Here is a 16050-nt window from a genome sequence, read left to right as displayed (position 1 = left end):
AGAAATGGCAAGTTAACAGCAGCTCAGATCAGAGACCAGATGAATGCCACACAGAGTTCTAGCAGCAGACCCATCTCTAGAACAACTGTTAAGAGGAGACTGCGCCAATCAGGCCTTCATGGTCAAATAGCTGCTAGGAAACCACTGCTAAGGAGAGGCAACAAGCAGAAGAGATTTGTTTTGGCCAAGAAACACAAGGAATGGACATTAGACCAGTGGAAATCTGTGCTTTGGTCTGATGAGTCCAAATTTGAGATCTTTGGTTCCAACCGCCGTGTCTTTGTGAGACGCAGAAAAGGTGAACGGATGGATTCCACGTGCCTGGTTCCCACTGTGAAGCATGGAGGAGGAGGTGTGATGGTGTGGGGGTGTTTTGCTGGTGACACTGTTGGGGATTTATTCAAAATTGAAGGCACATTGAACCAGCATGGCTACCACAGCATCCTGCAGTGACATGCCATCCCATCCGGTTTGCGTTTAGTTGGACCATCATTTATTTTTCAACAGGACAATGACCCCAAACACACCTCCAGGCTGTGTAAGGGCTATTTGACCAAGAAGGAGAGTGATGGAGTGCTGCGGCAGATGACCTGGCCTCCACAGTCACCGGACCTGAACCCAATCGAGATGGTTTGGGGTGAGCTGGACTGCAGAGTGAAGGCAAAGGGGCCAACAAGTGCTAAACACCTCTGGGAACTCCTTCAAGACTGTTGGAAAACCATTTCAGGTGACTACCTCTTGAAGCTCATGGAGAGAATGCCAAGAGTGTGCAAAGCAGTAATCAGAGCAAAGGGTGGCTATTTTGAAGAAACTAGAATATAAAACATGTTTTCAGTTATTTCACCTTTTTTTGTTAAGTACATAACTCCACATGTGTTCATTCATAGTTTTGATGCCTTCAGTGAGAATCTACAATGTAAATAGTCATGAAAATAAAGAAAACGCATTGAATGAGAAGGTGTGTCCAAACTTTTGGCCTGTACTGTAGATGGCACTCAGCTTGTGGTGCTCAAAGCGCCAGAAACATACATTTGAAAAACTCAGTGATGAAAATCATGACCTGGTTACTCAAGATAATCTACAGACCTTGTTGTGAGCAGTTTAATGTAGGAACTATTTTCTTTTTATTGAACTACAACCACCAACCGTATCACTGCACAGAAGGAAGTCTTCATCCACTGCTAGCTCACCTAACACCACTAAGCTATCTAATGTTACAGCTCAGCAATTACACTGTAAAAGGTATAAATTAATGCTTACGTCATAAGCACAAATGTCTTGTCCATGAGTAGATTGCTGCACACTAGTGCTCTGACTGGGCCCAGAAAATTCAGGCCCAACCATACATGAACCCACACAGTTTATGTCCAAGCTTGACCCAAACCACGGCAGCAGTTTTGAGCCTGAGTCTGATTAAAAACCTGAATTTCTACTGTAATAAATATGTTCTATTTTATAGAATATATTTATTTTCATATATTGAAGGCTATGGGCTGGCGTGTTTCCTTGCACAACTACTTCTTCTTCTCTTCCTTAATTCAGTGGTCTGTCATCTTGTGAAGGACAGGTCCGGTAGAGTGCGCATGATGATGATCATCGCTCATCACTGCATGTTACGCATATTTCGTCTCACTGCTTGGGAGGTAGAAGCAAACACTGCCAACCAAGATGCCTTGCAGCCCCCTCTATCTCTCTTTCTCTCATTGCCCATCCTTCTCTCACGTGCACTCTCTCTCTCACCCCAGGTTTTCTGCTATATTGCTGCGTCACTCTTGTTCCCTCTTGATTTAGTCCATTAAAAACTCCTGCCATTTACAAATGAGAACTGTAGTTTCATTAAAAAAAAACAATAACAAAACAAAAAATAACCACCAACAACTGGTGACAACCTGACTCAATTCAAGCCCGGGGGGAAATTAGAAGACAGCCCGGCCCGAATCTGGCAGGTCAGGTCGGGGCCAACTGGGCCTGGGCAGAGAATCAGAGCTCTACTGCACAGTTCCCTCTGTGCAGTGATACAGGTATGGGTGTAGTTCCGTAGAAAGAAAATAGTTCCTACATGAAACTGCTCACAACAAGGTCTCTGGATTATCTTGAGTAAACGGGTCATGATGTCTGGAAAGAGACATGGCTGTTAAGTATTTCAAATTCTATTTTATTTTTTTTGCTGCTTTGAGCACCCCAAGGCGAGTGCCATCTAGTTTAATTATACTGGAGAGAAGGCAGACATCTCTATGGCCAATATCTCCAGCACTCAGAAACTCACACCAAAACAATCTAGATTGATAAATAACACTACAGGTAAGAGGAAAAATATGTATTTCTGATTTGGGGTGATCTGTGCCTTTAACTGCTGTTTTCAAAATGAGGCACTCCAATACGTATTGGTACATTTGTTTTATTACTCAGCACACTCTGTTATTGCTTATTTCAGTGTGTGTGAGTGCCTGTGTGCGCATTTTGTTATCAGCTGAGTCTGGGTCACAGATTCAGCACCATTTGTATTTGCTTTTCATCACCTTCTCCATTAATAAGAACACGCACAGACACAGACACAGACACGTATACACGTGCACGCACACAAATAATCACATCGGCCAATTGGATGCTTGTGGCTACACATGGTGTTTCCATGGCGACAGCAAGCTCCGGCCAGGCCAGCAGCATCGACTGGGTGGGGCCCAAGCATTGTTGCCGTGGTAACCTACCAATAGCATTGGGCATCTGGTTCCAGCTGAAGTGGAAGTCGGAGGTGTTGGACTGGATCATCGGTGTGGAGCCGTTGAACGGACAAACTTTCTTATAGTAGCAAATATCTGTTCAAGACAGACAAAACAAGTTGAACTTTTGAAAATACTATGTGTTTACTGTTGTTTTATAGAAATTTCATATCTATTTGTTCTATTATTGAGACATAAAAAAAGCAAACAAAAGCTGAAGTGGGTGGCTGCATTTTCAAAATTCATATCTGACTCTTAATATTCTGGAGCTGTGTTATCATTTTTACTCCAGAAAACACAGAGAAAAAAACCTTAAGGCTCAGCTTTGACAGCAGAGACAGAGACCTGAACCAAAAAACATCTAAAATATTCAGAGTTAAAGGAAGACTCACAGTTGTAACACAGCAGCAGACCTGCCTCCCCGTCTTCATACACATCAATGGCTGCTACAAAATTTACCTGCAGGCAGAGACAAGTCGGTTTAGGAGAATCATTTCAACAAGATTCAAAGGTCAGGTATGACAGATAATACCAGGTCACATACCCGCAAGGTACAGGGTAACAATCCAGGCAGAATAAAAGATAGATGTCTACTGCGGTCTGTGTATTTAGTCACTCTTTCAAAGGAGAAATGATTAAAGCAGAGTAAGATGGTTTATTAGAACAGCTGTTCATCCTCCAGCCTACTCATTCATGCCTCTTCCCCCAGCTGCTGCTGTGAATGACAATGTGTTGATTCACCCAAGCAGTCTGGTAATCAGCAGGTAAATAAAGCGACTAACTGGGCTGACTCAAGGTCTCACTTCAGAAAACCACCAGGGTTTCACATATGTGTGCGCATGTGCCTCACCCTGTTGGCGTCCACATGATGTAGCCGGTAGGCATCTCCAGTGCTCTCATTGATCAGGTCAAACTGATGTTTATAGGCCACGCAGATCATATTGTCATTTTCCCCCGTCGGCCCGTCCACAAGTGCCATCACCACCGGCGGGTCACACAGACAGATCTCCTAAAGGGCGGATGATACATGATAGATACCTCAGTGCTCACACACACATGCACTGGTTTAATTACTTCAGCAGACTATTAAGGTTGTCTTACTTCTGTTTGGTAAATACCCATGCTTCAGGTTTTGAAACTACCGTTCCCATAATGATTTGAGGGATACTGCTATGGAATACAGACTGTATATAGAGTTACATTGTTTTTAGCCTGTATTTGTTGACATTTTGGCACATTGGCACTCTTAAAAGTACGGCGAATTAACTGTTTGCAGTTCCTGTTTGCAATGTACCCATGAATGTAAAGACAACTCACATTGGATCACTCTGATATTGAAGAAAACTTAAAAATACTGAGATTTTTGGGCAAGTTCTGGAGTTATGAGTGCCTCTTTTCTGTGACTTCTAAATGGATTTATTGTACTTTATTTGCTATGTACACTGGAGATTATGTTATCCCTGGAAAGTGCATGTCACACTGAATCTAAAAATATATCTATCATGAGTCGGAGGAGTCGTACATGGGTACATTTTTCGACGCAAACTGGGACAGCTAAGACACTTAAAAATTCTCCTGACTCCTTTAAAAGGGAATTAACATTATATACCTACTCATTCATTCACGAATGAATTCATTTTTCTGTCCATTTAGCTATTATGTTAATCACTCATATAGAGTTTGTTGTACCCGTATGTACTGAAACTCCTCCACCGGTGAGTCTGCTCCCGATGCGATGGCGCTGAAGCCTTCGAAACGTGGATGTTTCCTGGTGATGAGGAGGAGTTTGTTCCTGATGGCTGCTACTATCCTCAGCTCAGAGCCGTGGTGGGTGTTGATTGAGTACAAATGACAGCCTGGGACAAAGAGGAGGAGGGTGGTGGGGGGGGGGAGATAGAGAGACAGACAGTACATTGGACATGTGCTGTGCTGTAGGTGGTTGTTCCCTGGCATCAACCCACAGATCGATGAATCCACCACAGACACTGGCATGACACCAGCAGCAAGTTAAAGGTTACGTGTTTGTGCTGCAAAAAAAGGATGTTCATAAAGGTCACAACTTCCTGCTTTAGGCTGACATGTCTAAGTGCATTAGGAGGAGATCTCTTAATAGCTAGTATGAACAGGGGTGAATTTACAGCCAGCAGAACCTGTATAATGGGCACCTGACAGCTGAGACAGTATATTTTTTTTCCTGTTTGTTGTGGGGATTAATTTGCAGTGGGTGCAACGCTGTGTATATTCTTGCATGCCTCGCGTCGTACCTTTAGTTTTCTCCAGTTTATTCTCCCGGCTGTCACACTTGCTTCTGACGAGTTTCTCCTCCAGGCCTCTCCTGAGTGCGCTGAGTCTGTACACATAGAGCCGAGCGTCCTTCCCTGAAAACAAAACAAAAGCCACTTCTGTTTTCCATGAAGGTTACTCTTAATTTGCCGTCTCTTTTTTAGCATCCTCCCACGACCAGACAATGGTGCTGTGCTGCAGGAGGATTACTAGAAGGCTTCTTAAGACTCGCGCTCTCTCAGAAGCTTAATCAAAGCCCACACACAGTCGTGACAAATGTTTGCGCTGCCATCACATAATCACTATCAAAACCGAGTCAACCCTGTTTGTCAATATTAGAGTTAGCTAATCATCTGCAGGGTAATTAATTGCATGCTCCTCTGGTCAAGGCAAACATGAGACGAATCCTACAGCTGTTTGTAAGCACACGGCGACTTCTTATATGTGCTATTTGTGCCGTTTTATGCATGTATGTTTAATTTTATCTGTGCCTGTCTGCATGTCTGTCGGTCCTTTATAGCCCACTGCACTCTCACAGTCAATCCAGTCGTGCAGAATAAACACACACACACTCCCATACGCACACATACACAACCTCGACAGGGATCGGTTCTCTATAGGTCAATTTCCTTAGATCACAGCCAGAGATCAATGTGTTCGGTGGGGCAACGAAGGTGGAAAGGGTAAGTATGTACTCGACAACGCAGGGAGAGATGACAGAGATGAAAGAAGAGAGAGGAATATGAATAATAAGAAAGAAGATAAATACTGTTGAAATGAAGAATGAATGAGGGAGATGACAAAAGACGGCTCCACGGGGAGGCAGTCTCTGATGTGCTGCAGGGAGGAGGTGATGAGGTCTAAGCGTACCTTTGTCCGCCCTGGTGATAAGCAGGTCCTGAGGCTCGAGAACGTGCACCTGCTTCACCACCATGGTTTTGTCAAACACCTGCACTGGGGGCACAGTCTGTGGCTCTGAAACACGATGCAAAGGTCACAATAAAAAGACAGGCAAAACCATATAAACATGTCATAAGTGAAGCTGACATGCTTGTAACAAAAAAATCCCCCGAGCAATAAAGAGATGGATTGGTTGTGTGGCACTCACCGGCGTTGGGCAAAGCTGGATCAGGGCCTGAAATGTGGACAACATCATTATCAGCACCATGTTAGCTGTTGGCCTTGGCATTCAGCTGAGCGCAGTATTGAATGGATATGGATGGGTGGCTTTATTTTAGAGGACATGGGGAGATATTGATTAGGGATGACCTCACCATCCAGCAGCATGACCCCTGCAGCGTCGGTGGCAGCCAGCAGAGACTGACCCCAGGAGTCAGAACACACGATCTCATAGGGGAATGTGCTGCAGAACAGCTGAGACTCCCATGGCTGCAGCATATATGCACATACAAACATGCAGACATATGAAGATATATGCAGAGACATTCATATAACAGCCACTTGCTTTGGCAGGATATTAAAAAAAATCTGAACACACACTGAAAAACACCTTTAAGCACATATTTAGATTTGAAGATATGTTTTTATAAAACAAATCAAGTTCTGCAAGTGAGTAAAATCCATGTTTCCTGTACATTTTTTCTTATTTCTGGAATTTAAAGTATGTTAAAACAAACAGGGCAAGGCATATTTCTGCTCTAATATCAAGAAAATAATCCAAAAGAGAATAATAACACTTGATTCTAGAGCCTATTTATCAGCCAAATTGAGCTTATTACAGAAATTCAGCAGAAATACCCAAGATATGTTAAAGGTAACTTAGAAACAGTGTCTATATTAAATAGTTTGTACGCCAAAGACAACTAACAAGCCTGTACAGTTCATTTGTTGATCACAATTGTGATAATGTCTTTGATAAGGGATCTTAAGTACGAATTGGTTTGGGGAAAAAAATGAATTGCTTTGGAAATATTTTAAGTAAGCAAACTTTTCAAATGTATAAAGCAATGTTTTTTTTGATTCAATAAGAGAGTAAATGACTTAAGATGAAGTGCTCTCACCTCTTTTCTGCACAGGCCGGTGGTAACAAGGCTGGTTGGGGCATCTCCTCTCACGATGGTCTTCAGCTTCAGTGCCTAGAGAAAATAAAATGGCATCAGATATGACACAATGACAGAGACATCAGTGCTCTCAGTTCCTTATACTTTGGCCTGTGGTGCTGGAAGAACGCCTTTATTTAAGTAAAGGCAGCAAAACAACAATGTAAAAATATCCCAGTACATGTAAAAGTTAAAGTAAAGTTAAAGTTAAAGTACAGAAATCTTACCAGCAAAAAGTGCTATGGCCCCTGTGATTCATATGTCATTACATATGGCATTATTAGAGTTTTAGCTGGTCAAGGTGGAGCTATCTGTAACTACTTAAACAGTTGCATTAATCCAGTTATTCCCAACCTAGGGTGCGGTCTCCCTCCAATCGCACAAGATAAATCTGAGAGGTCATGAGATGATCTTTTGGATTTAATAAGGCTGGAAAGAAGAGCAAAATAAATTCTGCTACACACATTTGTATTTATTTTTCAGACTTTTCTCTAGTCTAGTGATTTTGTTGATAACATATTAAATACATTAATGAAAAGCATGAATTTTACTACTTTGGGTCTTAAACTACTATTTAAATGAAGCCATCTGTTTCTAGAGTTCAGAGAGGTGAAACTGACGGGCATCTAAAATGTAACGACGAACCTCAATTGGAGACAGCTCTACCTGTGTCAAATACTTGGTAAAAAGTATATTTCCCTCTGAAATGTCGTGGAATAAAAGCATAAAGATGCATTAAATAAAAACATTCAAATAAATTACAAGAACCTCATAAATAAAACTGTGCCATGTGCAAGTTAAGGTTGCACGCATTTTTAACCTACACTTAAAGTGAGCGACTACTTTTTAAAGGGACAGTTCACCCCATCTGTGTGTTTATGTGGTTGACAGGCGTGGTTCAGTAGAAAGACAACAGTTGCTACATGAAACTGCTCACAGCTGTGTATTATCTTGAGTAACCAGGTCATGATTTCTGGAAAGAGACATTACTGTTGAGTTTGTTTTTGACGCTTTGAGCACCACAAGCTGAGTGCCATCTAGTTCCATTATATTGGAGAGAAGGCCGACATCTCTATGGTCGATATCTCCATCATAATCTGGAATGATAAGCAGCACTACGGGTGAGAAGAAAATATGGATTTTTGATCTTGGGCTGTCTCTTTAAAATAAATTAGAAGCTTTATATTTGTACAGTGTCTGGACAACAGTGTTAGGCAGTAGTGTCACTACAATTAGCAAAGTTAATAATTTAACTACAGTACAGGCCAAAAGTTTGGACACACCTTCTCATTCAATGCGTTTTCTTTATTTTCATGACTATTTACATTGTAGATTCTCACTGAAGGCATCAAAACTATGAATGAACACATGTGGCGTTATGTACTTAACAAAAAAAGGTGAAATAACTGAAAACATGTTTTATATTCTAGTTTCTTCAAAATAGCCACCCTTTGCTCTGATTACTGCTTTGCACACTCTTGGCATTCTCTCCATGAGCTTCAAGAGGTAGTCACCTGAAATGGTTTTCCAACAGTCTTGAAGGAGTTCCCAGAGGTGTTTAGCACTTGTTGGCCCCTTTGCCTTCACTCTGCGGTCCAGCTCACCCCAAACCATCTCGACTGGGTTCAGGTCCGGTGACTGTGGAGGCCAGGTCATCTGCCGCAGCACTCCATCACTCTCCTTCTTGGTCAAATAGCCCTTACACAGCCTGGAGGTGTGTTTGGGGTCATTGTCCTGTTGAAAAATAAATGATGGTCCAACTAAACGCAAACCGGATGGGATGGCATGTCGCTGCAGGATGCTGTGGTGCCATGCTGGTTCAGTGTGCCTTCAATTTTGAATAAATCCCCAACAATGTCACCAGCAAAACACCCCCACACCATCACACCTCCTCCTCCATGCTTCACAGTGGGAACCAGGCATGTGGAATCCATCCGTTCACCTTTTCTGCGTCTCACAAAGACACGGCGGTTGGAACCAAAGATCTCAAATTTGGACTCATCAGACCAAAGCACAGATTTCCACTGGTCTAATGTCCATTCCTTGTGTTTCTTGGCCAAAACAAATCTCTTCTGCTTGTTGCCTCTCCTTAGCAGTGGTTTCCTAGCAGCTATTTGACCATGAAGGCCTGATTGGCGCAGTCTCCTCTTAACAGTTGTTCTAGAGATGGGTCTGCTGCTAGAACTCTGTGTGGCATTCATCTGGTCTCTGATCTGAGCTGCTGTTAACTTGCCATTTCTGAGGCTGGTGACTCGGATGAACTTATCCTCAGAAGCAGAGGTGACTCTTGGTCTTCCTTTCCTGGGTCGGTCCTCATGTGTGCCAGTTTCGTTGTAGCGCTTGATGGTTTTTGCGACTCCACTTGGGGACACATTTAAAGTTTTTGCAATTTTCCGGACTGACTGACCTTCATTTCTTAAAGTAATGATGGCCACTCATTTTTCTTTAGTTAGCTGATTGGTTCTTGCCATAATATGAATTTTAACAGTTGTCCAATAGGGCTGTCGGCTGTGTATTAACCTGACTTCTGCACAACACAACTGATGGTCCCAACCCCATTGATAAAGCAAGAAATCCCACTAATTAACCCTGATAAGGCACACCTGTGAAGTGGAAACCATTTCAGGTGACTACCTCTTGAAGCTCATGGAGAGAATGCCAAGAGTGTGCAAAGCAGTAATCAGAGCAAAGGGTGGCTATTTTGAAGAAACTAGAATATAAAACATGTTTTCAGTTATTTCACCTTTTTTTGTTAAGTACATAACTCCACATGTGTTCATTCATAGTTTTGATGCCTTCAGTGAGAATCTACAATGTAAATAGTCATGAAAATAAAGAAAACGCATTGAATGAGAAGGTGTGTCCAAACTTTTGGCCTGTACTGTACATCTCTCAGCACCATGGAGGTAAGGTCACTACTTTCTGAGTCAAATAGCTTTTCAGTAGCAAAGTTAATTAACTGAGCAAATAGCGTGGTAGCATCCCCAAAAGTTAAGATATTTTTTCTCAGCAAAAGCTCTTTAGTGCAGAGGTCTGCCTAAAAGTAAGGATAATAAAACTGAGGATAAGTACTGTGATTGACGCCAGCACCACACCGAGGCATGTAGACAAGTGACGCCAAACGCTAATCCTCCAGTTTATTCTGCTTGCTGCTTTGCTATTGGCTTTTCTTGGCAAGACCCGCAATGCCCTGCCTCTCATTGGCTACATTGCACTTCTTGACATGTCTCTTATGTGTCTTTCCCATAGACTGTATATATTTAGTGGATTTGCAGAGGACACAAGAGAGATAAACACAACAAGGGCCAAGAAAAGAGCTGAGAGACAGAGAACAGTATTAAGAGAGAAGAGAGGAGAGGGAGTGAGATACTGATGTCACGTTTGCAGGACTTGTTCATGTTCTAATGTCCCCCAAAAGAGAAAAGTTTTAATTTAGGTCTCTTATTTTTATTGTTTATATTAGGGATGTCCCGATTCAGCTTTTTCACTTCCGATCCGATACCGATATTACAGCCTTGAGTTTTGGCCGATACTGATCCGATCCAAGCGCGTATTATACATATTCACTTATTTTGTTGTCAGTCATGTTAGAAAAGGTTTGATCAAGTGATATTATTCTAACACGAGCAACTACTTAATCGGGTTAGTTAGAATGATCCACAACAGTTGGTATGAGAAACTGACCTGTTTATTGTTAACAGGGTTAAATAAACAAACTTTAAACTTGAACATTAACATTAAATAAAACATATAGCTGGTTTGTTTTGGCTGTTTTGGCCCCTTAATAAATAGAAAATAAATCAAAATGTCTAACATTGAAATTAAAATAGCAGCAAGACTCCACACACTTGTGCTTTGCTCCCCTAATAAATAAAAAATAGATTAACACCACAAGACATTGTTGACATTTAACAAACAATGCAGCCTTTCCTTTTCAGTTATTTTTGTAGTGTCAGTGCCAGCCTGGTGCTGCTCTTTCCTGTGTGTCTGCATGCTGGCCTGGTGGATTGATAGTAAGTGCTGGAGCGGATCACTGGAATGGACTCCTTGAATTGCGGAGCGCTGGGCTGACCGGAAAACCTGGATCGGACTCTATGAAAAACTGGATCAGAGTTCTTGGATCGGCATTTTTCCATGCAGTCCGATCTGATGCTGATGCACGTTTTTTGCTAATATCGGTGGCCAATACGGGACATCCCTAGTTTATATTGCTGCCTTTTATTTATTATGACTTTACTGACAGAAAAATTTATTTTGAAATTCTGTTTTTTAATTTCTGACATAGCCAGATAGCCTACTGAAAGAGGCCAAGACAGAGAAATACATTAAGTAGGATGAGGAGAGAGAAAGACAGAGAGCAACAGGACGACTGATGATGTCATGTTATTGGAGGACATGTTCAAATGTCACAGTCTTCAAAAAAAAAAAGAAAAGAAAAGAGGAAAGTTAATTTAAGTCCATTATTTTATAATAAACAGTTCAACTGAACACTTTTTTGCCTGCCTATTTTTTCTTATCACTGAGAAAACACTGATTAGACATAAAGTAAAAAAATAAATGTAACTTTTGCTAGCTTTTCTCATAACTTAGCTTGCTACATTTCTCTGGAGAAAGCTTCGTGCAGTGAAACAGAATTTTGATGTATAGTAGCTAGTTGCTTAGCTCACTACATTATCTAAGTAGCCGGCCCAACACTGCTGGACAAGACATTCAAATCACGAACCCTGCCTTGGATAAAGTGAGAGTGTGTGCATGTAAACTGTGCAGGTAAATGCATCACCAGAAGGAGAGCAGTGGTCTGGGCTTGCTGAATTATGCACCTTGTCTTCCATCACTAATTTTTAACTAGCCTGCTGTTGTTGTTTCCTTGCTTTCATGCGTATTTAGGCGCTGAGCACTGTGACAGCTCACAGAGATGAAGAGTATCTGGACAAGCAGACTGGCGACAGTAAAAAAGTGTCATAATACATTAAATAAAAGGTGTAATTTCTCCAAATTCAAAGAAGAACACAGGTTGCACAAATGCTAAAGCAGCACCCGTCTGATCAGACTGACAATTTCCAATCCAAGTGCACAGTCAGGCATTTGTATTTACATATCTGCATAAACAGGCAATCTGGAGATAATGAAATCCATGAGAAAATATCCATAAAAGAAATACATATTCCAGCCTATCAGGAATCCATGACAAAATGAAATCATTGTGTGTAACGTGCGTCACACAATGAACGACCACACAGAGAGTCGGTTTACTTGAGGACAGACGCCTTGTCTTGACAAAACTGAATAATCGATGACTCGACACGTCTACCTTCCTTTGCTTTCATGCTTTGCAGCACAATGTGTCGATGCCTCGCCTTTGTGTTTATGAGCAGAGAGTGACGGGAGCAAGAGAAACAAGGCAGAAAACACAAACAGTAATGCCGAGAAGAATAAGGGTTAGCAAATGACGACAACAAGCAAAGGAAACAAGAGACAGAATTACTTTAGCAGCATAAACAGGTATCTTAATGAACAATTTAAAAACAGGTACCGACTATGCCGACTTAATTCCTTCTAGCAGTTTGTTTCACAGTGTGCGGCTGTGATGGAACAAACACAAATCATCTCCATAAAGCCAGGGGTCGTGTAGGCTCAGCACCACAGACAGTTCTTTACGCATTTTCTTTTTTTTCCCTTAATGTTTTCAGACTTTGTTCCTGTATAATTACAGTTACATCAGCAGCTGGAACAGAGGTGTAATGATGATTACATCAGCCCAGTAATGACTGCAGAACTGTGGCTCAGAGACTTGTTCCGTATATTATTCCACCCTGACCCTCCTGAAAGCAGGTGTCCCGTTCACATAGCCATCTGTCAGGAATTACAGCTCTTGAATGACTTATCATTTAGAGACACAGATCTTCCTCACATAGAGAGAGGCTAATTTTTTGAAAAACGCACTGGTGCTGGTAGATAAGTGTCTACAAAAGGCATTAAAAAGTAATTAAGTAAGTTTAGAAGATACACGCTTGATTTGACTATCTCAGACTGATGAAGCCTTGCATGAACTTTCCAACATTTTTCATCCAAGACAAGGACTGAAGGTTTTGTCCCCCTACACTGAACTATCCTCAATTTGATGGTGACAAAATGAAACACATGGCACATAAAAAGGACATGATTTCTTCTGTTGAAGTTGTAGTTGTTGAATTTTACAAGAACACCTTTTTGTCATATTTTCTGAAACTGTCAGCACATCCACACAGCCGTACGTGAGACAGATAATCTGTGAAATAAAAATCATGCTCCTCTGCCTCCTCGTAGCGCTTCTCATGGTCTGACTGCATGTGAACAAAACCAACCTATCAGATCCCAGGAGTCTCACAGCAGCTGTCAATCACTGCTCCCGAGCTGCAGTCAAACTGTCAAACTAGGCAGCGCTGATCACATATGAATCAAGATTTTGTCACTGCATTGCCTATTTCTCACCTGTAATGTTTTCAGAAACATATTTTAGTGCACTGTTTAGCTGTGAAATGAGAAAGTTTGTGACCCGACAACCAAACGGCTGAGTGAAAACCACGCACTGCACACCAGCCAGACCAACCTCTCATTTTACAGCTAAACAGTACACTAAAATATTTTTCTGCAAACATTTGAGGCCAGAAAAAGGCAATGCAGTAACAGACTTTTGATTCATATTTAACGTAAAACTTCACGTAATAACCCAGGCTATTATTTGCCTCAGCTCTTGGGAAATACTTTCAAATTATTTTTAAGTCAGTATGAATATTACTTGTGTATAAATTGGGCTATGATTATGAATAACATAACAATTACTCATCATTCATTTGATCTAGCTCAGACAGAGTGCATCACAGAGAGAGACTTACAACCATTTATGACGGCCGTTTTACGGCGCCTGACATACTGACACCTATTTATTCTGCTAAAACAATATTTACAACGTGGATAATTTTCTTATGATAACCCCTTTGAATTTTTTGATCAGTGGACCCTGACAGATTTAAGGAATATAAATACGAATGGACACATATTCCGACTTCATGACTCCCTCAGAGGTAGCTAGTCACAGTCACCAACTTGTTTTTCATCTCTCTGAGCAGGTCAGTAAATCAGAATGAATTACAATCTTCTTAAGTGCATGTGGTAAAGGTGAGGAATCTTTGAGTACCGCAGGAAGGGTGAAATTAACTTGTGACACCTGGACTTCAAGGTCAGTGGATTCATCTGTGACTATAACGGCACATTATCTCACAGAGGACTGGCGACTGCTGTCTCATGTTCTCCAAACTGGAGCAATACACAAAAATCACACCAGAGCAAACATGGCAGACCTCCTGCAAAAAGCAGCGCAAGAATGGGGGATTGTGGTTGTAACAGACAATGCTTCCAACACGGCTGTTGCTGTTCAAATGGTGGGATACCTGCATGTGAATAGTTTCACTCATGCACTTAATCTGGCCTTGCAGAGGGTATTAAATCTGCCAACAGCTCAGTTTGTCAGTTTGTCAGTTTGTCAGTTTGCATGCAGCATTTCTGACAGGTTTAATGATGGTGTCGGTCAGTCTGTCTGTTTTGCATCACATTTTGCTGCAATAAAAATGATTAAAATCAGATGAACAGACTGAAAACTTGATCTTATGAGGTAAAACTCATGTTGACTAAGTTTGCCTTTAGGCAAATAATTTGCACTTGGGAAAAAAGGTAGTAAATCGCAATATATCGCAATATATTTTATCACAATATTCAATATATCACAATATTGCAATAATATCGTATCGTGACGTAAGTATTGTGATAACATTGTATCATGAGTCCTCTGGCGATTCCCACCCCTAATATTCATAAATTTATATTCCTGATCATTTAAATACCTGTTAGGTGCTGATGTCATGCTCCATGACATTATTATCATCAACACCTGTGTTTACATGTGCATGTGTGTTTAGGTTTCTTAGGTGTGTTTGTTTGTGGCTTCCTTTGTCTGGGTGTGTATCCTGGTTCCCATGTGTGTGTGGGTGTTTCTGCCTGCTTACTGCAGAGCTCTGGTTTGTTAGTAAAACTGTGTTTGTGTGTACCTTGGCATGTTTATCACTTTCTTACCTGCCCTATTCTGACAAACTCGGCCTGCCGTGCCTCCTCCTTCTTGCGTGCTGACTTTGGAGACTCAGGCAGCACGTCGCTGAAGGACCGCCGGTTTAACATGTTCTGGGGAGAAAAAGGAACCTAAACGTGGAACACCAAACACACACACACACACAGAGGGGAAAAAGAAAGCAGAAAGGGGTCTTAGAGAGTGACCCTAGCAGGGGGTGAGAACAGCAGCAGTGAAACACAGTGAGAACTAAGTTGTGTTAGGAGCAACAGTGAAAGGAGGGGAGAGAAAAAAAACAAGAGAAATAAGAACAAAAGTGATGTGAGGAGAGAGAGCCCTGCTGAGAAAGTCAGCATTGCAGTAGTATCCAGTCGGTGTGGTGCAGTATGCAGAGGCAGACTGAGGGCTGCAGTGGAATACAGCAGAACACAACTCAGCAGTGGCTACAGTCACTGCCAGTGACTCAAGTGACAAGGAGGAGACAACTTTGGTGGACAAAAAAGTACGCACATCCAAGAATGAATAAGACACTGGTGGTCAGCAGTGCAGCTGTACCTTGTGCAGGTCAGGCATGAGATCTTGGTAGAGCGAGCGGATCAACATGTCAAGGGTCCGCTGACGCTTCTGGGCAAACGTTGGCGTCTCCAGTGTGGCTTTCTCTCCATTGATTACTGCAGGAGATGAAACAGGATCAGATTATAAAACAGGAAATAATGATGGTACATTTAGTAGTCATATTCTGATTTTATTAGTTTTATTTTCTTACATTTGACTAATAAAAAGTCCCTGAATTCTTGGTGATCAGTAAATACAGGCGGAGATGGGAGAGGGGGTCCAAACAGCGGAACACTCTCCTCTGAGAATATCTTCAACCTGTGAAAAAGAG

The 16050-nt window shown here is 41.7% G+C and overlaps 1 protein-coding gene across 5 annotated transcripts in view; it reads right to left on the bottom strand.

The window, feature by feature from the left end:
• Positions 1-16050, bottom strand: part of garnl3 (GTPase activating Rap/RanGAP domain like 3) — a 103193-nt gene that overhangs the window by 13625 nt on the left and 73518 nt on the right. For 3 of the 5 annotated variants that reach the window (XM_033646030.2, XM_033646033.2, XM_033646032.2), the window contains exons 14-25: positions 15931-16037; positions 15720-15835; positions 15173-15295; positions 7025-7099; positions 6278-6392; positions 6112-6138; positions 5874-5978; positions 4985-5098; positions 4410-4576; positions 3571-3729; positions 3113-3179; positions 2709-2816 (exon numbers count right to left, since the gene is read on the bottom strand). In XM_033646030.2, coding sequence (XP_033501921.1) covers positions 2709-2816; positions 3113-3179; positions 3571-3729; positions 4410-4576; positions 4985-5098; positions 5874-5978; positions 6112-6138; positions 6278-6392; positions 7025-7099; positions 15173-15295; positions 15720-15835; positions 15931-16037 — 1283 coding nt within the window. The remainder of the gene's footprint in view (positions 1-2708; positions 2817-3112; positions 3180-3570; positions 3730-4409; positions 4577-4984; positions 5099-5873; positions 5979-6111; positions 6139-6277; positions 6393-7024; positions 7100-15172; positions 15296-15719; positions 15836-15930; positions 16038-16050) is intronic. The other 2 variants (XM_033646034.2, XM_033646031.2) reach the window with 1 other exon arrangement.

Source organism: Epinephelus lanceolatus, chromosome 19, assembly GCF_041903045.1.
Source record: "Epinephelus lanceolatus isolate andai-2023 chromosome 19, ASM4190304v1, whole genome shotgun sequence".
In the NCBI taxonomy this organism is placed as follows: Eukaryota; Metazoa; Chordata; class Actinopteri; order Perciformes; family Serranidae; genus Epinephelus; species Epinephelus lanceolatus.
The sequence above is the reverse complement of the archived record's forward strand: the minus strand, read 5'-3'. Positions and strand labels throughout refer to the sequence as shown.